This window comes from Macaca mulatta, chromosome 17 (assembly GCF_049350105.2).
Source record: "Macaca mulatta isolate MMU2019108-1 chromosome 17, T2T-MMU8v2.0, whole genome shotgun sequence".
Taxonomy (NCBI): domain Eukaryota; kingdom Metazoa; phylum Chordata; class Mammalia; order Primates; family Cercopithecidae; genus Macaca; species Macaca mulatta.
The window spans coordinates 8157106-8181575 of NC_133422.1; the positions used below are offsets into that span (position 1 = coordinate 8157106).

Consider the following 24470-nt stretch of genomic DNA (forward strand, 5'->3'; position numbering starts at 1 on the left):
TTGATCTGCCCGCCTCAGCCTCCCAAAGTGCTGGGATTATAGGCGTGAGCCACCACGCCTGGTCGATAGCAATTTTAAAATTATGTTTTGAGCAGATTATACATGTATTATGAAAGTTAAGTTACAAAAGGGCCTCCCTTCCATCGTTACTCATCACTTTTCCAGTTAACCTTCCTAGAGGTAGCTACCATTACTGGTTACAAGTTTCCTGTATATCCTCTCAGGAATACTCTTTGCATTATAGAAGCATAGTGCTAGTTTTATTTTGTTTAATGCTTAAAATGTTAAATTTAAAGTCATAGTACTTGGGGCATTTTACATTAAAAATGTCTTTGAATTTTTTTTGACCCCACTTTGTTGTTTTTGGCTCTTTTTTTCCCCTTTGTTTATCATATGACTGCATGCAATGCTTAGGAGATTTGTTTTTAGATTAGTTTTTGTTGATTAGTATTGCACAATTTTGTAGAATTGGAATAAAATTGGCAAGTATTCTAGTGTTTTTAATTGGAAAACTGCCATAATAGTAAAGGCAACGTATTGTCCTTTCTAGTTTCTGTGATGTACTACTGGATGGTTTTCTCCAGTATTACAATACGATATTTGAACACATTTCTCTTTCTCTCTCTCTCTCTCTCTCGCTCTCGCTCGCTCGCTCACTGTGTCACCCAGGCTGAAGTGCAGTGGTGCGATCATGGCCCACTGCAGCTTCAACCTTCTAGGCACAAGTGATACTCCTCTCTTGCCTCAGCCTCCTGAGTAGCTAGGACTTACGGGTGTGTGCCACCATGCCCGGCTAATAAAAATAATTTTAGCAGAGATGAGGTCTGTGTTGCCCAGGCTAGTCTTAAACTCCTGGTCTCAAGTGATCCTCCTGCTGTGGCCTCCCAAAGGAGGTATTACAGGTTGGGATTACAGGCATGAGTCACCACTCCTGGCCTAGTGTTTATACTTCAAGCTGAACTGATGTTAAGGGTCTGTATGAAACCAATGCTTTTTGGAATTATTTTAACTTTTATTTATTTCTTGTAGCTATGCACTCTAAAGGTTGTTTATAAACAAACATGTACAGCCATATATAGAAATGGTTATGTTTTATGAACAATGTAAATAGTTTATTGTATAGTTGTACCTTCTTTTAACTGCCCGTGAGCCACAATTTCAGGTACTTTTTAATATATATTTTTGTATTAAAATTACCTCAGGAACTTAGCTTTTTTCTTCTCTTTTAAAATTATGCAGACATTAAATAAGAAGTTGAGCAAACAGATTCAGGACTCTAGAATTAAAGCCAGAGCTAGAAATTCCTAACTTATAATTTCTAAGGCATTGAGTTAGATGTTGTATATGAGACAAGGATTTGTGGGCATGGGATGAAGGGCCTTACAAGATGGAGAGACCATACAGGCTATGGAGTGAGTCCAGAAAGCATAGAACGTGTTTAGAGAACAGAAAATATCCTACTTTTATAAGCTGTGTAAGGTGTATGAATGATAGTACAAATTGAGAAAGGATATTAGAGCATTTACTGGTTTTATTCATAGTCAGCGTGTACCCTCCTCAGTGGATATTGGAATTTATTTTTACAGACAAGGAAACTTAATTATGTGTTTTGCCTAGGCTAATAAGTTATGGAAGCACAATTCAAAATACGTCTGTAGCTTTGGCTTTAAATACCTGGGTAGTGAGTAAAATTTTTATTTCATGTGGTGGTTTTTACATAGTTGTAATCCAAGCAGTAACATTTATAGGAAGATTAGATTATCAGTAATGTGAACAGTAGATTGGAGGGGAAGAAGCAAAGAGAGCCAGTGTTAATTGGTTGGATACTTTTATTTCTGTATTCCTCAGTGGTGTTATAAATACATATTTTGTTTTGCAGAGAATGACTAATAGTAGCAGCTCCCCAAGCCTTCTAAACGACAGTGCCAAGCCATATTCAGGCCATGGTAAGACCTGTTCCCTTTTGCTTGTGTGTGTCTGTGTATATATTTCTTACTCTAAAAGTAATATACAACCATTGTAGAAATGTTGAAAATTGTAAACGGGTATAAAGAAGAAAATAAAAATTATTATCTTCCCACTCAGATCTAACTGTTGAGATTTAGATCTCAAGCCAGGCGTGGTGGCTCATGCCTGTAATCCCAGCACTTTGGGAGGCTCAGGTGGGAGGATTGACTGAGCCCAGGAGTTTGAAACCGACCTGGGCAATATAGCAAGACTATGTCTCTATTATTAAAGAACAGTCAGTGTGTAAGTTATATAAAAAAATTTTGTCAAGCTATTTTGTTAACATCTTGCCCTTTGCACTATTAGTTATTTAATATTAAATTCATGTCAATTTTAATGAAGGTGAGTCTGAAAACCCAGGAAGAAGAAGGCAGAGAAATGAAGCAGCAGTCTATTTGTACTACATTGTGAAGAGATAGAAGGTTCCTTTACATAAGGGCATTTAATATATTTTTTAGGATTTAGCAGAACATGTAATGAGATTAATAAATAAAAAATTAAAGCTCAGAAATGAAGATAAATATTTCAGTATATCTCATGCATGCCTTTTCGGAGACTCTTCTCATTTGTAAAGTGAGAAATAATTAAGATATATAATTTTGTTTGTAACTTCTTTCTGCAGAGTAGTGGAATTTTGAACCTACAAAATCTTTGGATTTCATGTTTGTGTTTTGAAAAATTTATTATTTCTGTCTTTAACAACTTAATATTTTACTTTATTTTTTTAGTAATATCAAATATCTGGTGATAGACTTTAAAATATGGAATAGTTTGTAGAGTAGCTGGTTTTAAAGCCTTGCTGATGTGTTGAAATCCAAGACAGGATCTCTCAGAGTCTGTGGTTGACACTGCCCCCCCCCCCCTCCTTTTTATCCTTCCCAAGATTTGGTCTCAAGATTATAAACCTTTATTTATAGAGGAGGGTGGGGGCAGTCAACTTACTGCCTTCATAAACACACACAGTAGTATGGTTAAGAGGTTTTTTTCTCTATTTGATTTTTCTTTTGGTTCTATACAAATAGATCTATCCTGATCCATATAGCTTTTGAATATTTGAGCAAATTAGTTCACCAGTTTGTGTTTAATTTGCTCAGAAAATATTTGAACATAACTGTGTGTTAGGTACTAAGTTTAATTATTGTGTCATTTGATTTTTATTATATAGGCATTGTCCAGTTAAACAGTTACTAGATTTGTGGGTTACCCGAGTTTTATGTGTGGAAACTTACGTAACTTACCTTTCAGATCCTCTAACTTCACCTGCTTCATCCTTGTTTAATGACTTTGGTGCCCTCAACATCTCTCAGAGACGAAAGGTAGGTGAAATTGAAACTTGCATTAAACTAAATGGAATTTAGAAGTGATGTTGGCATTGTTACCTATGTAGTGTCAATGTTTTCGTAAGTGGAGGGAGAGCTTTTTATGGGCTTTAGTGTTTTTCCTGTGTTTTTTTTTTAATCCTTTTTCTTTATATTTTTATATGTGGAAATTTATTTGATCTCTGCATGGAATAGAGATTTTGTGTGAAGGGATGAAATCCTGCTTATTTTTGTTCATTTTGTTTATCTCAATGTATTCGGTTTTTAAGATAACATCTAATTTAATGTTATAGTTGCTGTTAATGTGACCCATTGTAAGCATATTCATCATGTTTAAACTTTATTTTTTGATGGCTTTATCTAAATTTCAAAGATTCTTCCCTAATTTACTCCTCATTACAAGGCAAACTTAAAATTTTCAACTTTTCATAATTGGCCCAACAGTTTAAAAAGTTGAAAATCTCTTCACATTAGAAATTTAATTTTATTTGGACTTTAGATTGATGGACCATGTATGGATTTTTGAAGTATTTTATAAGGACTGATGTTGTGACAAACTGAATAATTTGATGCCTTTGAGTCTTAATGAGAATCTTGTTAATACTAATAATCATCTAGAGAAGATAGTCTTTTTTGGTTAGGACCAGTTAGATGTTAAACAGGTTGTAAATCTTGGTGGAAGTTATTATAAAGTTATAACATTGTTTCCTAAGTAATGGAAGAAAGATCCAAAATTTAATGAGAGTAATAAATATAAAATTAACTAAAGCTCAGAAATGAAGATAAAATATGTCAATATATCTCATGAATATTAAATTTTAGAATAGCTGATATGAGATACTTTTAAGAAGGATCTGATCAGCAGATAGTATAAAATGAAATAAATTCAAGAAGGTGGCGGTGATGGCTTCACGGTGTATAGTTATCCCCAAACTCATTGAATTGAATACATTAAATATGTATAGCGTTTTACATGTCAATCAGACCTCAATAAAGTAGTTTTAAAAATTCAGAAAGACGAGATTTTCTTAAGACAAAAAAAAGTTATGAGGACCAATATAAATTATATTAAAACCTCATGTATGTAATGTTATTTCCATTTTGAGACAGATGAGAATGAGAAGGTAATTACAAAATGCTTTTTAGCAACTAGAATTGATAGACTGAAATCTGTGGGTTTAATTTAATGGATTTCCTTATAGGCTCTTATCATGGATAAATTTACTCCTGCTTTACATACTTTTCTTATAAACTGGAATATTTGGTTTCTAAATCCATATGTTAGAAGTAATAATAGAGTTGGGTAGAAACAGACCCAGGACAATAAACAAAGCCTAACAATGTGGAAGCAAGCAGTAAAATGCTGAAAAGCAAACACAACCTGGAAATCAAGTTATCTAGAGCTTTTTACGGGAAAACAAAATTTTAAAATTTTCTTAGGTATTTCCCTAATGACTTTTTCTCATTTAAAAAATAATAATCAGTTAACTTGACTGGGCAAGGTGGCTCAGGCCTATAATCCCAACACTTTGGGAGTCCAAGGCGGGAGACCTGCATGAGCCCAGGAGTTAGAGATCAGTATGTATAATATACCAAGACCCCATCTCTAATAAAAATAAAAAAAATCAGTCAGGTGTGGTAGTACACACCTGTAGTGCCAGCTGAGGTGGGAAAGTTGTTTGAGCCTGGGCGGTTGAGGCTGCAGTGAGCCAAGATCATGCCACTGCACTCTAGCCTGGACAACAGAGTGAGACCCTGTCTTAGACAAAAAAAAAAAAAAAAAAAAAAAATCAGTTAATAACTGGCATTTCAGATGTATGAGTAGAAAGTGAAACTAGAATGACAAATTAATATTTAAAAATATTTCTAATATAAGAGGTTAGTGGGATGTGTCTTAAAGTGGAAATACATGATTTAGAGCTCCTGACATTTACTTTTGAGAAAATAATGAAAATTATTAGAAATTGAGAATATTGGCCGGGCGCGGTGGCTCAAGCCTGTAATCCCAGCACTTTGGGAGGCCGAGGCGGGCGGATCACAAGGTCAGGAGATCGAGACCACAGTGAAACCCCGTCTCTACTAAAAATACAAAAAATTAGCCAGGCGCGGTGGCGGGCGCCTGTAGTCCCAGCTACTCAGGAGGCTGAGGCAGGAGAATGGCGGGAACCCGGGAGGCGGAGCTTGCAGTGAGCCGAGATCGCGCCACTGCACTCCAGCCTGGGCAACAGCGTGAGACTCCGTCTCAAAAAAAAAAAAAAAAAAAAAAAAAAGAAATTGAGAATATATAGTACCTATTCTTTTTATAATTTATTATAAAATAATAAAATGTTACTAGAAATGTTACTAGAAATTTGAAAATAATAAAATGTTACTAGAAATGTGACCTACATATTTGGAGAGACATTAGAATATATCCAATGGAAGCGGACTAATATAAAAAAATGAGCACTCTACTGTGGTATTTGAGGCCCTGGATCTCCTGTTTTGTGACCTTTGGCCAACTTTCTAGGCTGGAATCATCCCATCTGTGAAATGCAGAGCATGACCTTATCATTACCATAGTTGCTGTGGTGTCATTCATCTCTAAAACTTAATGTCTGTCTAAATTGAAAGCATCCACATGTCCCTTTCTACCTAGAAATTTGTGGTTCATATATTCATATAGCTTGAAGGACCATATTTTTCTTGCCATTTATGTTTAAAATGATGTGTAATCTAGGGACACAGAGTTTTTCCAGTAGTGAGCAATATAGTTAGAATCTATGTGAGTACAGGTTGCATATATTTTAAAATCGTTAATGGTTAAGTTGAGAAGGTTTCAAATCTCAAAATCTCTTTACATTAGAAATACTCTTGGCATAGGAGTAGGGCATATTACCCATAGTGAATTAACGAAGTAATTTTAGTGGAAGTAACTCAAAATTATATGAATGTCACAACTCCAAATTTATCTCAGCAGGCTAGCATGATTACTTAGTGATACTTTGTTTTATAATGATACAGGAGAACAGATAGTTAGACTGTGCTTACCACTGTATCATAGCTAGTGAGGTAAATTATTTTCTGAAAATCTCAGTTGGGCTAATCTCTGAACCAGATATGCTAACTTTTGCCTGTGGGATTATGTGATTTACTGGGGTCAGATTAGTCAGGTATTTTTGTAGTAGGCAGTTTTACTGTATGCTATGTGGACAAATTGAAAATGAAGGACTGAATTTTTTTTCTTCCGTAAAATCTAATTGGAGATGTAATACATGAACCTATAAGAGAACATTTACTCAGCAGCATATTAATTAGTGCCAATTTAAATATTTGATGATCACTAGGTAGCAAAGAATTCTCTAGATCCTGAAGACTTTCTGGAGAAACGATGTTTTGAATTGGGTTTTTTGTGGATGAGGAATGTATAGAGGCGAAGATACCCAGGCAAAAGGTATGCTTGCTTACAAGTGATAGAGACAGGAGCTTTAGTAAACTCTTAATTGTTCTCCATTCTGAGAATCATAGATAAGCTAAGAAAATATGGCTGAGGGCCTTAGTATCTTTAGGAACGTCAAGGAAAATGTGGGATGTGAAATATAGTACAGTCTGTTATGGTGGCTCGTGCCTATAATCCCAGCACTTTGGGAGGCTGAGACTCGAGGATCACTTGAGGTCAGGAGTTCAAGACTAGCCTGGACAATGTAGTGAGACCTGGTCTTTACTAAAAACCAAAAACATTAGCCAGGAGTGGTGGTGAACGCCTGTAGTTGCAGCTACTCGGGAGGCTGAGAGGTAGGAGGATGACTTGAGCCCAGGAGGTGGAGGCTGCAGTGAGCCATAATCACTCCGATGCACTCCAGCCTTTGTGAGAGAGCAAAACCCTGTCTCAAAAACAACAATAACAACAACAAAAAACGGTACAGAAGGGTCACAGCCATATATCTGGGCTGTATAACTGTTGTTAACTATATGAGAAACTTGTGTGGTGAGAATGTACGCCTTTGGGCAGTACTACTCATAATGTGTCATGGGACCAGGGCTAGTCTAGAGACTTGTCTGTTAGGAGATAAACACTGAAAATAAATGTCTAGATACTTCTGTAACAATTTGATAATATCGTCACATTCAATTATAGAATCGTTTTTCTAGTGATTTATCTTTATTTTACAAAATTATAGGACCATGATGTATAGGTTTTTTAAAAAGTAATCTTTTTTGATGTTTGAGAAGCACTGATTTTCTTTTATTTGCCACATTAGGAATGCCTAATTTTATAGATAGAAAAAGTAACCATTATATGAGTTTTGTTAAATGTAGGAGTTAATATACAGGAGATTATTACATGAGTAAACCTTAATAGCAAGATAGATAAAATTAAATTTGACCACTGTTACGAGAAGGAGTAGTTTTGTGAGTCACTGTGAATCACAGATGTGATCTAGACAAGCATTAAAATTTCCGATGAGAAATTATTTGGGAACAAAGTATCTTTACAACAGAGTTAGATGTTGGAATACAGATATTCATAAATGAAGTGGTTCAGTGCTGTGATATCTTGCTAATGATTCTTTTTTTTTTTTTTTTTGAGACGGAGTCTCGCTCTGTCGCCCAGGCTGGAGTGCAGTGGCCACATCTCAGCTCACCACAAGCTCTGCCTCCCGGGTTCACGCCATTCTCCTGCCTCAGCCTCCCGAGTAGCTGGGACTACAGGCGCCCGCCATCTCGCCCGGCTAGTTTTTTGTATTTTTTTTTTTTAGTAGAGACGGGGTTTCACTGGGTTAGCCAGGATGGTCTCGATCTCCTGACCTCGTGATCCGCCCCTCTTGGCCTCCCAAAGTGCTGGGATTACAGGCTTGAGCCACTACACCCGGCCAATGATTCTTGCTAAGACAGAAGTTTTTATGTAGGACAACCATGTATGATTGAGGCAAATCCTAGGCAAAATGAGAAATCTTTCAAATTTGTGTCTAGCTTTCTCCTTTTATATATTTTTTCTCCTTTTATATCTTGGCTTTCTCCTTTTATATCTTTCTGGGCTATTGCCCTTCTTCACCTTCTTTTTTTATTCACCCTGTCACATTTTATTCAGCTTCCCCCTACTTCTTCCATTTATTAAAGCAAAAAATGGTCTGATACCCATCATTTGTATTTCTTTGGTTTACTTTAGTATATTGTTTCAGTCAATATGCAGTTTTACCTGGATATTTGTATTATATTTCTAATACTGAGAGAACAGATTGTCACTCTGTAAATTTTTTTAAGTTTTAACATCAAGTTAAATTCTTTGGGGTTAGGAGGCAAAGACTTTTGAAGTATCGTGTTTATTTCTTCTGTTCTTGCTTTTAAAGCTTTTTGTTAGGACTAGGGAAGTGGGACCAAAGGGACTTGGCTGGTTCATCTGCTGATAGCTTATTTGTGAGGAGATGTGGTTGTTAGAGGTACAGTTCTGGATTATTCTACTTGAGAGAAAAATTCACCAGCAGTACTTTTCTCTGCTTTCTTCTTTGTTGGAACCTAGATTGGGTCTCCCTTTTGTGCTGTTCTTTATCTTAAGAGCACCCATCTCTCTTAGAAAACTTACTGATGATAAATATTTTATGTTTTCTGATTAACTTGACATTTAAAAGTTTTCTTACAGCATTTGTATTCTAAAGTCTTTCTTTGAAAGATAATTTTTACATTATTTCTACTCTGGGCAATAAAATATGGAATAACAAAGACTAGAGCATATTTACGGTAGAGTTCTTTTATGGAGCAAGATAAAGTAAATTTGGAGAAGTTAGTATGAGTATAGCATAGATAATTTGGAATGTAAATCTTTTCTTAATCCTGCTGATGGTTAGGCTAGGCCTTTTTGGCATATTAAATCAAGTATTTATGTCGGAAAAAAAAGAAAAGGAGAAAATGGAGAAGACATTGAAAGATAACAAAAAATTTTTTTTTTTTTTTTTGAGACAGAGTCTCGCTCTGTCGCCCAGGCTGGAGTGCAGTGGCCGCATCTCAGCTCACTGCAAGCTCCGCCTCCCGGGTCTATGCCATTCTCCTGCCTCAGCCTCCCGAGTAGCTGGGACTACAGGCGCCCGCCACCTCACCCGGCTAGTTTTTTGTATTTTTTAGTAGAGACGGGGTTTCACCGTATTTAGCCAGGCTGGTCTCGATCTCCTGACCTTGTGATCCGCCCGTCTCGGCCTCCCAAAGTGCTGGGATTACAGGCTTGAGCCACCGCGCCCGGCCTGATAACAAAATTTTAAAAGAGATTACAATCTAAATTTAATCTGTAAAACAACTGTTTTTAGGTTCTTTATGTATGTTCTCAAAGAAATAATGCCTTACTTGGTATGTAGATTTCCAGTAAGCCACATCAGTATCTTTTACCCATTGAGTATTTTTCAGTATTGTTTCTGGAAAATTGTGGCGAGAATTCCAAATTAATGTCCTCACAACTATTATGCTCTGAAGTCACTAAACATTCATTCACCTCCGCTTGTCAAGATGGAGGAGGGAATGTGTGCCATCTCGGCCTAAGCCAGGTTTAGGTGAACTTTTAGGCTTCGAGATAGATATGTTTTCCTATGGAAACTGACACAGTTATTGGAGTCCAAGTTCGGGGTGTGGGTAAGACACCCATGCGTGGTTCCTGTTTATAGCTTACTCAGAGCTTCTTGGAGAATTTTAATTTCTCAAAGAACAAACAGCAGGAATGGTAATAACACGGCAGTATTGAGTAGTGGTTAAGGCTTTAGGGTTTAGAGTTAGATGCAAGGCAGTCAGGATTGAATTTGTATTGCTTCACTGATTATCTTTGTGTCTTCAACATAGTAAACCTTTTTGTTTCTTCATTTGCAAGATGAGAATGTGGTACCTACTATGTAAGGTTGTTTTGAGAACTAAATGGGATGTGTTACCTGGCACAGAAGTGGTGACTACTATTGGTAGTAGCTAATAAATAGTGTTGGTCAAATTTCGAACTTTTCTTGGAAATTGTTAACTGTTGTGAATTAAGTATCCCTGGCTACTCACTCTGAATCAGGCTATATTACAATTGTCCTCTGGAAGTGTGGTTCTGTAGCTGCTCTGAGGATGTCTACCTTTTCTTTGAGATGTTCAGGCCCCCTCCTCCCCCAGTATTAATTTTTTGCCTTCTTCCTCACAGAAACTTCTTCCTGTTAGCTTCTCAAACATGTCCTCCAGATTATGTGAAAATCCATCGGGGGTTTCTTGCAGTGTAATTGCAGACGGATAGAAACTTGATTTTATTTATGTGCATGATGATTTTCTGTATTTGTTCCAGATAATATGGTAAACCTAAATAATTATTTCATAAATTAAATGTTTTATATTTTATCATATCATCTAGTTACGTCAGCAGTTCTTTGGGAGAGATTATTTTTTTCTGTTTTGGGAAATGGAAGTTTGAGAGATCAAGTAATTTGCATAGAGTAATATAAATTACATAGGGCAATATGAGAAGGGTAAGTTGACTGAGTTTACTTCAGGGTGAAAAATAGTCCACTGGTAATATGGAGAGGAGGAGATAAAACATCATTTAACCTTATGCCTGCTTCTTTTCCCTCTTAAGTGATTTTTTTCAGTGTAAATTTCTGTCAAAATGATTTCTGGGGCAAGAATAGACAATTTAATTTTTTATAATTGACAGACAACTTTTCAGAAATGCAGCACAAATTATATTCCAACTAATAGGGGCTGGTTTTTCTATAGTCTTGAAAACACTGGGCTATAAAAATCTTTAATATTTTTGTAATTTCACAGGCAAAAAACCTCGTTTAAATTTGATGGTGGTGTAGACTTCTCTTTTATGTTTATTGGTCATTGGTGTTATTTTATGTCCTTTGCTCATTTCTTATTGGGCTGTTTTTTAAGTTTATTCTAAGAGCTCTTTGTACATTAGAGATGTAAATCTCTTCTATCAGATGTTACAGTCTCCCTCCATTTTGTTGTTGGTCTTGAATTTCACAAGTAATTTATGCTGTCAGTGTTGAAATGTCATGCTTACTCTGTTTCTGTCATACTATGTTTAAAATAGAAAAATATTAAGCCAATTTTTGTTAAAATAACATGGAACTCTCTGATCCAATGAGTTAGTAATTTGAATATAAAGGACCATCATTGTTTTTTATAATTAATTTGAATACACTGTGATTTTTATTGTGAATGATCTCCAGTAATCAGTTACCCTTAGTTAATGGCTGTGTGTTCTCTCTTTTCTCTGCTTTTTAACTGGTAGGCTTGAATGTTCTTCCTGTTGGTTATCTCCAGCCTCAGTCTTTTCTTTTCTTAAAATATACAAGTAACATTAGATTGAAACTTGCTAAAAATATGATAGTTCTTATAGAGAAAGACTTTGAGAGTTGACTTTCCTTTCCTGCTAAGTAAAGAGTATTTGTGGCTGAGTTTCCAGGATTGGGTTGAGATAAAGATGTACTTTGGAAAGAACAGATTAAATTTTGTTTTAACAAGTGTGAGGTTCAACCATGTACTTCCTGTACTTTATTTTAATTGGCACTTTGTGTGCAGTGACCATTTGTTTTTGTTGAATCAAGAAAGCTTCCTCCAAATTCATGATTGTAGGATAATTTTGTTCAGTTGATTGATTTTTAAAAAGAGCTCTCGTGAGTTTGTTTTGGAAGCCTTTTTTTAAAGGTATGTATGGTAGTATGGTGTTTGATGCTTTCTCATATTTAAACATGAACTGAAATTTTTGTATGCCTTTTATGTACAGTTTGTAATACTGTTGGCTATACTCATCATATAGCTTTGAAGATTTTGAGTTCTTATACACAGTAATGGTAGTTTAAGTAAGACCGTGGTGCATTTGCCACTTGGACCTACAAACTAGTAGATCATTCTAAGGTTAGCTGGTTGGCTTCTTTACACTCTGGTCATTCTATTTGCAAAGTTTAATAGCTGATATTTAGGGGTCTAGCATTATTGATAGCTCATCTCTATTTTCCTAGGAGGTAGCTTTGCGGAATGAATTAGTAAAGGTGAACTTAAAATTCTCATCCACAAACATGCTAGCCTAAGCTCCGAGTTAAAGGTTACCAAAATCATGTGGTTTTCCCCAACTCTGTTTTATTCCCAAGATTTGTTGTCCTTGTATTTTGAAAATGGGGAAGGAGAACTTTTAAATTCTAGTTATTTGAATAAAGTCTTTATCTGTTCTCATTGATTCCATCCATGCTAATTAAATATAAAAAGATTTATTCATTTGGGTATTTGTATTTGGTTATCTTAGGTTTAGCTAGAATGACATTAAGATTGTAAAGTGTTAAGGAATATTACAGAATGTGGAATTGATTTCTTTGAGTTGGAGATGAGATGTTATAGTTAAGAGGACAAGTGTTGGAACCTGACCTTATGTTAATTTTGAGATAATAGGCAAGTTATTTTAACCTCCTCTCAGACTTACTTTTATCATCTGTAAAGTTGGTATAAAATAGGCGCTATGTCACAGAATTATGTGAATTAAATACGTTAATGGATAGTGTTTATAGTGCCTTGTACTTGTCAAATGGTAGTTATTGTTATAGTCTTCTATTATGATCTGCAGTTTAAAAGTTTATCTAATTATGCACAAGACTGCTTTTCATTATTTACCATCTTTGTTTAAATTCAATTATAATAAAACTCATTTCTGAAAAAGTGTACACGTAAAAGTTGAATAAAATGGAAACCTTTTGTTAACAAGCCAGTAGACATTCTGGCAGCTACATAGTGACAGCTACGTGGGAGACTGAGGTGGGAGGTTTGAGTTCAGGGTTTTGAAGCTACAGTGAGCTATGATCGGGCCACTGTGTTCCAGCCTGGGCAACAGAACAAGACTGTTAATATAATGAATGCATTTGGTAAGGGACTGAAATTGATAGAAAACTTTAATGTTCATTACAATTGATAGATTATCATGGAAATAACTTTCTTGTTTAAAAAAAAAAAAATTGGCCTGGCATGGTGGCTCATGCCTGTGATCCCACCACTTTGAGAAGATGAGGTAAGAGGATTGCTTGAGACTAGCCTGGGCAACATGGTAAGACCCGTGTTTAAAAAGAAAAAAGCCCTCGCGAGACGGCTCACACCTTTAATTCCAGCACTTTGGGAGGCTGAGGTGGGTAGATAACTCGAGCCCAGGAGTTTGAGACCAGCCTGGGCAACATGGCGAAACAATGTCTCTACAGAAAATACAAAAATGAGCTTGACTTGGTGGTGCACACCTGTAGTCCTAGCTACTTGGGAGACTGAGGTGGGAGGATCACCTAAGCCCAGGAGGTTGAGGCTGCAGCGAGCTATGTTTGCACCACTTCACTCCAGCCTGGGAAACAGAGCAAGACCCTGTCTCAAAAAATACAACAACTTACTTTCACTCAAAATATTTTAATAACTTTGGCATGCTATTTTATATCTTTGTATCTGGTACGTATTGTGGTTCCAGTCTAAAGAACAAGGATATAAGAAGTTGCAGTTGGTGTTCCAGTTCTTTAGAAATTCAGTGTGCCCTTGCATAGCAAGATCTTCCAACTGATTTTATTTTTGGTAGCATAAAATCCGTTTGTAACACTGAGATTTTAAGAACATAAGTAAAGACTGCTTTGTAGACTTCCTTAAATTACTATGTAGATAATGTTTGTCCCCCTCAATGACCTGACTCATATCAGAAGCTACAAATTGTGTATATGTGTTTATACATGTAAATTGTGTTCAGCCGTGTTTGATATAATTTTTCTCATTTTATACTTATTTTTATTTTTTGAGGGGCAATGTCTTGCCCTGTTGCCCAGGCTGGTCTCAAACTCCGACTTCAAGTGATCCTCCTGTCTCATCCACCCAACTTAGCTGGGACTACAGGCACATGCCACCATGCCCAGCTAATGCTTTAAAGTTCTGTGGAGACTGGGTCTCACTGTGTTGCCCAGGCTGGTCTTGAACTCCTGGTCTCAAATGATCCTCCTATGTCAGCCTCCCAAAGTGCTGAGATTACAGGCATGAGCCACCTCACCTGGCCCAATGAATGACTTAAATGACACTTTAAAATGATTTATGTTTTATTAATCAGAACATCTTTACAAACTTGAAAAATAGTAGTATACAAATGTGAAATATCTCTTTTCAGACACTGCTTAAATGAATATATGAATTTATTATCTTTTACAGCATCAACTCAGCAGCCTATCTCCTGACACTCCTAAGGGTCTTAGGTACATTGATTGAGAAACCTCTGGCCTAGGATTTATTATATATTTATTTCAAAATAAGCCTGCATTTTTTTTTTTTACAACCTCCTGTGACTCCTAATGATCTTCCTTCTCTTCATTAAATATCCTGATACTTTAGCATATCTGCAATTATAAGAATTAAATATCAAAGTATACCATTAATGATTGGTGGTTAATCACTTGAGGCCAGGTGTTTGAGACCAGCCTAGGCAATATAGCAAGACCTGGTCTCCACAAAAAATTTTAAAAAGTTAATGGAGCATGGTGGTGTTCACCTATAGTGCCAGCTATGTGGGAGACTGAGGTGGGAGGATCGTTTGAGCTCAGGGGTTTGAAGCTGCAATTAGCTATGGTTGGGCCACTGCGTTCCAGCCTGGGCAAAAGAACAAGACTGTCTAGAAAAAAGAAGAAACAGAAAAAAAAATTACATTGTTTCAAAGTGTAAATAGTGAAATGATTATCTATACAGTGATTACATTTTTGATGTTCAAAGGAGGTTCTTATAATTCAAGGCATTGGAAACTTTTTGTCCTAAACCAACAATTAGTTTTCTCTAGTTTATTATTAATGAGTAGACCATGATATGTAATAATGTGTGACTGATAATGTGAGGCATTTTGGAGATGGTGCTGTTTTGCAGTTACCAAAAGAGTTATGCTCTGAAAATTGGTCTGTTACTTGGTAGCTTTAACTACATTTTTTTATACAAGTGCTGATATTTATAGATTGTTATTTTAGCTGGACTCTGAACTTTTTGGGAGAAGAGAATAGATCTTCTTGATCATTTTATTTTTAAGAATGATAGAGAGGTTTATACTGAAATGTTGAGTAAATCAAGGAATGAAAAATATACATATGTGCATCTAGACTTCAGAACTAAAACAGTCCTAAAATTACCTTCTGTTCTTTCCTTTGACATAGTGAGTCTAGAGGCTTACCTCCCTTGTATTGAGAGTGGACTTCCCTTAGTCCTAAACCACTGGAACTGGCTTTTATAAAATGGGGCAAAGGTTTTTGGAAAAGCTAGGGCTTTGAGGGCTACAAGTAGTGATCTTAAAAGCTCTCAGTGTTAGCTGGGCGTGGTGACTCACACCTATAATCCCAGCACTTTGGGAGGCTGAGCTGGGTGGATCATGAGGTCAGGAGTTCAAGACCAGCCTGGCCAACATGGTGAAACCCTATCTCTACTCAAAATACAAAAATTAGCCAGGCGTGGTGGTGGGCCTCTATAATCCCAGCTACTCAGGAGGCTGACCCAGGAGAATGGCTTGAACCCAGGAGGTGGAGGTTGCAGTGAGCTGAGATCTCACCACTGCACTCTAGCCTGGGGTGGCAGAGTGAGACTCCATCTCAAAAACAAACAAACGAAAAAAGCTCTCAGTGTTGAGGTCAAGCTCCAAAGGGGCAAGGAGCTAGCTACAAGGACTTGAGATGTTGAATTTTTAAACCTTTACCCCTTTTCATTTTGGGGAGTGGCTCCAATTTCTGTTCGTATCACTAGTTATTTCTTCTGCAGATCTTCTCTCTGACGTTATTAAAAACTTTAGTGCTCAAAGTGTGATCACCAGACCAGGAGCATTTGCAGTCTTCGGAGCGTCTTTAGAAACACAGATTCTTAGGCCTTGCTCTAAGGCCTACCGAATCAGAATCTTTTATTTTAGCAAGATCCCTGGAAGATTTCTGTGTTCACTATTGTTTGAGAAGTACTACTCTAGAATATATTTTCAAACCTTTTCTTATTCTTGAAAACTTTTATTCAAACCTGGAGCTTTTTTGTTTGTTTGGTTTGATATTTTACTTTTGAGACAGTCTTGCTCTTATCACCCAGGCTAGAGTCCAGTGGCACAATCTCGACTCACTGCAAACTCTGCCTCCCAGGTTCAAGTGATTCCCCTGCCTCAGCCTCCAGAGTAGCTGGGATTACAGGCGCATACCACCACGCCTGGCTAATTTTTGTATTTTTTAGTAAAGACAAGGTTCCACCATGTTGGCCAGGCTGGTCTGGAACTCCTGACCTCAAGTGATCTGCCCGCGTCAGCCTCCCAAAGTGCTGGCATTACAAGTGTGAGCCACCTCACCTGGCCATTTTGTTTGTTTTTTGAGATAGAGCCTCACTCTATTGCCAGGTTAGAGTGCAGTGGCACAGTCATAGCCTACTGCAGCTTTGAATTCCTGGTCACTTCAGCCTCCTGAATAGCTGGAATTACAGGCACACCACCACACCTGGATTATTAAAAAAAATTTTTGGCAGTGGGCAGGAGGGGTAGAGATGGGGTGGGTCTCACTATGGTGCCCAGGTTGGTCCTTGAACTCCTGGCCTCAAGCAGTCCTCCTGCCTTGGCCTTCCAGAGTGCTAGGATTACAGGTATGAGCTGCTGTGCCTGGCCTCTGCTGGATGTTTTACCATGGGAAAAGGGGTGTATTAGTCCATTTTGACACTGCTATAAAGAAATACCCGAGACTGGGTAATTTATAAAGGAAAGAGGATTAATTGACTCACAGTTCCACATGGCTGAGAGGCCTCAGGAAACTTACAATCATGGTGGAAGGGGAAGCAGGCACCTTCTTCACAGGGTGGCAGGAGAGAGAAGCGTGTGTGAAGGAGGAGCTGTCAAACGTTTATAAAACCATCAGATCTCGTGAGAACTCACTCACTATCACAAGAATAGCACAGGGGAAACCACTCCCATGATCTAGTCACTGCCTTAACACATGGGCATTATTAATATAATTTGAGATGAGATTTGGGTGGGAGCACAGAGCCAAACCATATCAAGGGGATTGGGAATTTTGTTGTACAATGTTAACTTACACGTTCAATAGGACACGGCATTTTCAAATGGTTTTATTTCATAATAACCAGCAAGGTGGAACTGGTCAGGCTATCAAGAATAGAGGATCGATAAGGGAATTTACCTGTTTTGGGGGACCACTGTGTTCTTAAAAGTTGGTCTAGGTAAGGATTTCTAGAAGCTCGGAAGGGAAGAAGAGTTGTTGCTTTTGTTTGCTCTGAAGGAGGGGCTTGGATCTTAAAGAACTGAAATAGTAAATAAACATTTCCCTTAAAATTGTGTTTGCCCTGTTTATTTTCTCATCTTCTCTTTAAACTCTTCCTTTGCCTTAGCACCTGCTTCCAATTAATCACCAATAGTTGTTTTTAACCTACCAGATGTTTCCACAAGTAAGCCTTCACTAGTTCTCTGTTTCTGTTATTATTGCCTCAAGTTCATCTCCTTCTTTCTTGACTAGTGATTCGTAGCCAGGGCAGTTGTGTCTTTTTACCCCCAGAGAACATTTGGTAATATCTGGAGACATTTTTGGTTGTTACAACTGGGTAGTTGGTGCTTAGTGGTATTTAGTGGGAGGACAGAGATGCTGCTAAACATCCTACAATGCACAAGACAGCCCCCCACAAGAAAGAATTATCCAAAGTCAGTGGTGCTGATGTTGGGAAACCCTAACCTAGACTACTGCCAGAGTCCACCAATTTGTCGACCTATTTCCATTTTTACTCCCTCTTCCCCAGTTCTTCCTCCACACTGCCACAGACATTCCTTTCTAAAATGCAAATCTGATTTTGTCATTTCTTCTTTGCCCAGGGAATGATCCTCAAATTCCTTAGTATAGGAAACAATATGTTTTTATTTACTTGTTTATTTTTATTTCAATTTTTTTTGAGACATGAGACCACATGTCCCTGCAGCCTTGACCTCCTGGGCTTGTGATGCTCCCACCTCAGCCTCCAAAGTTGCTGGGACTATAGCCATGGGCCACCATGCCCGGCTCCTTTTTTCATTTTTTGTAGAGATGAGGTCCCACTGTGTTGCCCAGGCTGATCTTGAACTCGGCTCAAACAGTCCTCCTATCTCAGCCTCCCAAAGTGCTGGGATTATAAGCATGAACCATTGTGCTTGGCACTAAAACAATACTTTTTGTTTGTTTGTTTGTTTTGAGACAGAGTCTCACTCTGTCACCCAGGCTGGAGTGCAGTGGTGCCATCTTGGCTCACTGCAGCCTCTGCCTCCTAGGTTCAAGAGATTCTCCTGCCTCAGCCTCCTGAGTAGCTGGGATTACAGGCGCGCACCACTACACCCGGCTAATTTTTGTATTTTTAGTAGAGATGGGGTTTCACCATGTTTGCCAGGCTGTTCTCTAATTTCTGATCTCGTGATCTGTTCACCTCAGCCTCCCAAAGAGCTGGGATTACAGACGTGAGCCACCGTGCCTGAGCAATACTTTTTAAAAATTGTATTCAGGCTTCATCTTTTGTTCTCAAACTTGACCCTTTGCTAATGGTGAACTGAATACTTGTGATTTGCTCTAAACACTACCATGTCTCTATACATACTTTTCCCCTAGCCTATACTACATACTTCCATCTGTCATATTTTCCTATCTAGGCACATTTGTTTTTCCTTCAGAACTTGACTCGGGTGTTCACTTTCTCTGTGAAGCCACCTTTGTTTCTGCTCTATTCGTACGTGATTACTTATGCATTATTATATCACAGTGGGTTATGATTTGTTTACATTTCTGTTATATCCTAGCCTGTATTCTGTCTTCAAGCCAAAGGTGTGTATTGTATTCCAAATACTTAGAAGAGTTCCTGATACAAAGTAGGTTCTCAGATGTTTACTTGAAAGTGCATTTTTTCTTCAAGGAGTAATTAGTAATTTGGAAGTTAGCTTATAGATGAAATATTGTTATAATTTATGTTCTATGCAATGAAACCTTTCTGTATAATCTTTTGCCTCACCATAATGTTTTACATTGCTGCCATCTCTTTTCAGATGTTATTTTGTATTCTGTTGCTTATAATGGTACATTAAATAGTATTGATACCTTAGGGCGAGGGTGTCCAATTTTTTAGCTTCCTTGGGCCACATTGGAAGAATTGTCTTGAGTCACACATAAAATACACTGACACTAATGATAGCTGATGAGCTTTTAAAAAAATGGCAAAATAATCTCATAATGTTTCAAGAAAGTTTACAAATTCTTGTTGGGCCGCATTCAGAGTCATCCTGGGCCTCTGGTTGGACAAGCTTGCCTTAGTATCTTTTCATTTAGTTACACAGAGAAGATTTTACTTTTGGATTAGAGTTTAATCTCTGGCTATTTATTCAAAAAATTTAGGGTTTATAATGGCATATGTTTAGAGATCTCATCTACCTAAGAGGAGAGGCTTTAGGCTAGTTAAGGGTTTTGGGACATGGAGTGGAAGGAGAGGAGTGATGAATTCCCTTTTTGAAATGAAGAAACGTTAATTATTTAATGAGTGCAGTTAAGGAGGGAGGATGATACATCAGATGTTTTTAAAACCATTTTTGGGAATGGGCACGTGGTTCACACCTGTAATCCCAGCACTTTGGGAGGCCAAGGCAGGTGGATCATTGGAGCCCAGGAGTTTGAGACCAGCTTGGGCAACATACAGAGACCCCCATCTCTACAAAAAATACAAAATTTAGCTGGGCATAGTGGTACATGCATGTAGTCCCAGCTTCTCCGGAGACTGAGGTGGGAGGATCCCTTGAGCCTGGGAGGTAGAGGTTGCAGTGACCTGAGATTGCACCACTGCACTTCAGCCTGGGAGTCAGACCCTGACTAAAAAAAACAAAACCCAAGAAACAAAAACAAACCAAAGAACAACAACCTTTTTTTTTTTTTTTCCAATGTTGTTTACTGGGCTACTGAATAGAAAGTGAATTGCATTGACTGTAATAACTGTGTCAAAAGTACATCTGAGGCCCAGTGCGGTGGCTCATGCCTGTAATCCCAGCACTTTGGGAGGCCGAGGCAGGTGGATCACCTGAGGTTAGGAGTTCGAGACCAGCCTGGCCAACATGGTGAAACCCCGTCTCTAATAAAAATAGAAAAATTAGCCAGGCATGGTGGCAGGTGCTGTAATCCCAACTACTTGGGAGGCTGAGGCAGGAGAATCGCCTGAACTAGGAAGGCGGAGGTTGCAGTGAGCTGAGATTACACCACTGCACTCCAGCCTGGGCGATGGAGTCTAAAAAAAAAAAGAGATACTCTCTCAAAAAAAAAAAAAAAAAGTACATCTGATTTCGTGAAGGATCTGAATTGCAGAAGACCTTTTAAAATAATTTTCATGCATTCAGATATATGATCTGGAATTTAGGTGTCCATGTATAAATCATTTGACAACCTGAGATTTTGATGAAGTAAACATTTGATATGTTGAACTTTCCTGATAGAACAAGGTTAATCTTTAGCTCAGAAATTTTCATATATATGTGTGTGTATATATATATATTTTTTTTGTTTGGTAGAGATGGAGTCTTGCTCTGTTGCCCAGGCTGGAGTGCAGTGGCGTGATCTTGGCTCACTGCAACCTCTGCTTTCCGAGTTCAAGCAGTTCTCCTGCCTCAGCCTCCCAAGTAGTTGGGACTGTAGGTGCACACCGCTACGCACGGCTAATTTCTTTTGTATTTTAGTGCAGACGGTGTTCCACCGTGTTGCCCAGGCTGGTCTTGAACTCCTGAGCTCAGGCAATCTGCCCATCTCCGCCTCCCAAGGTGCTAGGATTACAGGCGTGAGCCACTGTTCCTGGCCAAATATAAATTTTAAAGTAGTGAATGTCTAATTAGGGTTATGTTATTCTTACTGTATGTCAAAGCCTTGTAGTTTTCTATTTGAACACAAAAATGTACAATTTAATTCTTATACTCTTTCCAAGGAATTAAGTTACTAGAAATAACTTGCTTTAAAATTCTTCCGCTTATAATGTGGTTCCGTGGCATGAATCACTAGGGTACATACTTATTCTCATTCACAGAAGTTCCCTCTGTGGCTTTTGTAAAGTATGATAGCAAATAAAAAGAAAAAATGTTCGCTATGCTATAGACATAGAGAATAACTAGATTGGTTCAAGATTGCATAAAGGTGGAAGTATGTTAGTCTCATAAAAAACTGTGTCCACTGGGCTGACGTGGTGGCTCATGCCTGTAACCTCAGCACTTTGGGAGGTGGTGGATGGCTTGAGTCCAGGAGTTCGAGACCAGCCTAGGCAACACGGTGAAACCCCATCTCTACTAAAAATACAAAAATTAGCCTGGCATGGTGGCGCATGCCTGTAGTCCTGGCTACTTGGGAGGTTGAGGAGGGAGGGTCGCTTGAGCCCCCGAAGCAGAGGTTGCCACTGAGCTGTGATTGCACCACTGCATTCCATCCTGGGTGACAGAATGAGACACTGTCTCAGAAAGCAAAAACAAATAAAACTCTGTCCACTGCCTTATTTATTGAGTAGGTAGGCAATCCAGTTACTTTTTTCAGTGCAAGTTTAGTTATTTTTGTCCTTGTTTTTTTTTTTTTTTTTTTTTTTTTTAAATTTGAGACGGAGTCTCACTCTGTGGCCCAGGCTGGAGTGCAGTGGCATGATCTCGGCTTATTGCAACCTTTGCCTCCCAGGTTCGAGTGATTTTTCTGCCTCAGTCTCCCTAGTAGCTGGGATTACAGACATATGCTTGGCTAATTTTTGTACTTTTAGTAAAGATGAGGTTTCACCATGTTGGCTAGGCTGGTCTTGAACTCCTGACCTCAAGTAATCCACCACCTCGGCCTCCCAAAGTGCTGGGATTATAGGCATGAGCCGCTGCGCCCGGCCTTGTCCCCTTTAAATCAAAGACAATATAGCAGGTGCATACTTGTGGAATGGATAATCTAATTTGCATGGAATAATTCACATAGGCATTATTTGCAAGACTTTTGAAGTTTGGAAATTATGTCTTCTTCAAATTGGTTCTCTTTATACTAGAAAACATAATTAATATATTTGACTGGCTATTTTTTTTTTTTTTTTTAAATAGAGACAGGGTCTTGCAATGCTGCCTGGGCTGTTGTGGAGCTCCTGGGCTCAAGTGATCCTTGTGCCTCAGCCTTTGAAGTGCCGGGATTACGGGCATGAGCCACCATGCCTGACCAGCATCTTTTTTTGAAGAAACTTAATTTTAACTCTTTGTTTCAGCAGTCTTATACCTCATGACAGAGCAATGAGTCAACATATATTTTCTTATTTCAGAGTTTAAATTAGTTACCTTCCCAAGCATGAGTTAGTATTTTCTGAAGGGAAAAAAATATATATAAATTTTCCTTAAGATACAGTGTAGTGCATATTTGCTGTAATTAAGAGAAGTAAAATGGTGGAAACAATCACTAATTTTCATGAACGAAAGTCCTGCTAACCACTATTAAGATGGTTTATTAATTTTCTTACAATGTTAGGCAAATAATTTATGATGTTATTGAATAATTTATTCATTATCAGTCTGTTCATATTATTGAGATTTAAAAGACCAGTTAAATTTGTGTTATTGTTTTGTTGTTGTTGTTTTTTAGTCTGAGTGTTTTTTTTTCATTGAATACTTTAGGTTGAATGCCTATTTAAGATAGAGTGACTTATATTCAAGTCTAATGTGCATAGAATTAAAATTTTAAAAAAATCAATTTATTAGGAATCAACTGCTTTTTAAAAAGTGGATTAGTTCTCAGTAGGAAATAAAGTAACAAGATGGGGAGCTGAAAAAGTTGTAGTTTGGTGAACTTAAAAAAAAAAATCTATATTCTGTACCCTTGAAACCATTTCTTTGTATTGCAGTGAGAATAGGTAAGTGACAGTAGAAAAAATTTTGCAAAGCATTTTTCTTGGCTGATAAGTTGAATTTCTGTTCATTAAGTAAAGTTGTATACAATCAGATTAAAATGTATTTTTCTAAAAACATTTGTTGCTTTATATAATATTCTTTAGCCCATTAGGACTGTGGGTTATTTTGGAGATGCGGGTTTGATACTGGGGTGGGAGATGGTGGGTGGTGGTAAGGATATTAGAAGGAGTGTTTTAGAAACTTGTTTCCTATCCCACCATTCCCAGTATCCTCTATATGTTAGTTATGTTAGTTTAGATTAGTGTGGGGGATGTTAGGAGTGGCCTGGTTTCTTTCCTTCTTTTTCCTAGCCAAGGAAGTATCGCCTGGGGATGCTGGAGGAGAGGCTAGTTCCGATGGGATCAAAGGCACGAAAAGCAAAGAACCCTATTGGCTGCCTTGCTGACAGGTGTAAATCAGGAGTACCCATCAATATGGTTTGGTGGAACAGAGTCACAGAAAACAATTTACAGGTAAAAATAATTTTTATTAGACATTTCTTGAAAGTGAATATCTTGGCTACTTTCTGTGTCTGTTTGGGGTGGTGGGTGTGAAAGGATTGGATGACTTAGCTGATATACTTAGGTAATTTAAAAAATTTCTAATCAGAGTATAAGGTTAGTGACCCCTTAACCAACTAAATGATTTTTTCTTGGTGGCTTTTTGAGCTTTTCCTCTTTGTAGAATATTTTACTTTTTTGTTTGTTTGTTTTTTGTTTTTTGAGACAGAGTCTCGCTCTGTGCCTGAGGCTGGAGGGCAGTGACACCATCTCAGTTCCCTGCATCCTCCGCCTCCCAGGTTCAAGATATCGTGCCTCAGCCTCTCAAGTAGCTGGGACTGCAGGTACACACCACCACGCCTGGCTAATTTTTTGTAATTTTAGTAGAGATGGGGTCTCGCCATGTTGGCCAGGCTGTTCTCGAACTCCTGACCTCAGGTGATCTGCCTGCCGTGGCCTCCGAAAATGCTGGGATTACAGGCATGAGCCACCACTCCTGGCCGATTATTTTGCTATTTTTAATTAAATTTAGTTTTCCCTTTTTCAATTTTATTAATACTTGAGTTCAATTATTTTTAATACCCAAGAGTTATTCAGGATAGGACTACATTCAAGAGTCATATAAGGCCGGGCATGATGGTGCACGCCTGTAATCCCAGCATTTTGGGAGGCCGGGGGAGGTGTATCACCTGAGGTCAGGAGTTCAAGACCAGCCTGGCCAACATGGTGAAACCCCGTCTCCACAAATATACAAAAGAAAAAAAAATTTTT

General features: G+C 37.9%; 1 protein-coding gene and 2 long non-coding RNA genes across 13 annotated transcripts in view; 1 reads left to right on the forward strand and 2 right to left on the reverse strand.

Annotated features, from left to right (window-relative positions):
• PAN3 (poly(A) specific ribonuclease subunit PAN3) overlaps positions 1–24470 on the forward strand; it is a 159186-nt gene that overhangs the window by 35134 nt on the left and 99582 nt on the right. For 8 of the 11 annotated variants that reach the window (XR_013407810.1, XR_013407808.1, XR_013407812.1 and 5 more), the window contains 3 exons: positions 1880–1946; positions 3253–3323; positions 23511–23672. Coding sequence is in view for 5 of the 11 variants with exons in the window: in XM_001097210.5 (XP_001097210.5) it covers positions 1880–1946; positions 3253–3323; positions 23511–23672 (300 nt within the window). In the remaining 6 variants the exon portion in view is untranslated. The remainder of the gene's footprint in view (positions 1–1879; positions 1947–3252; positions 3324–23510; positions 23673–24470) is intronic. The other 3 variants (XR_013407814.1, XM_015120799.3, XM_077974135.1) reach the window with 1 other exon arrangement.
• On the reverse strand, positions 9242–14965 carry LOC144336214 (uncharacterized). The gene is made up of 3 exons (XR_013407818.1): positions 14761–14965; positions 13538–14102; positions 9242–9348 (listed from the first exon to the last, which is right to left on the reverse strand). It is a non-coding gene; the product is annotated as an uncharacterized LOC144336214 (long non-coding RNA).
• LOC144336221 (uncharacterized) lies at positions 15875–20592 on the reverse strand. The gene is made up of 2 exons (XR_013407825.1): positions 20530–20592; positions 15875–18453 (listed from the first exon to the last, which is right to left on the reverse strand). It is a non-coding gene; the product is annotated as an uncharacterized LOC144336221 (long non-coding RNA).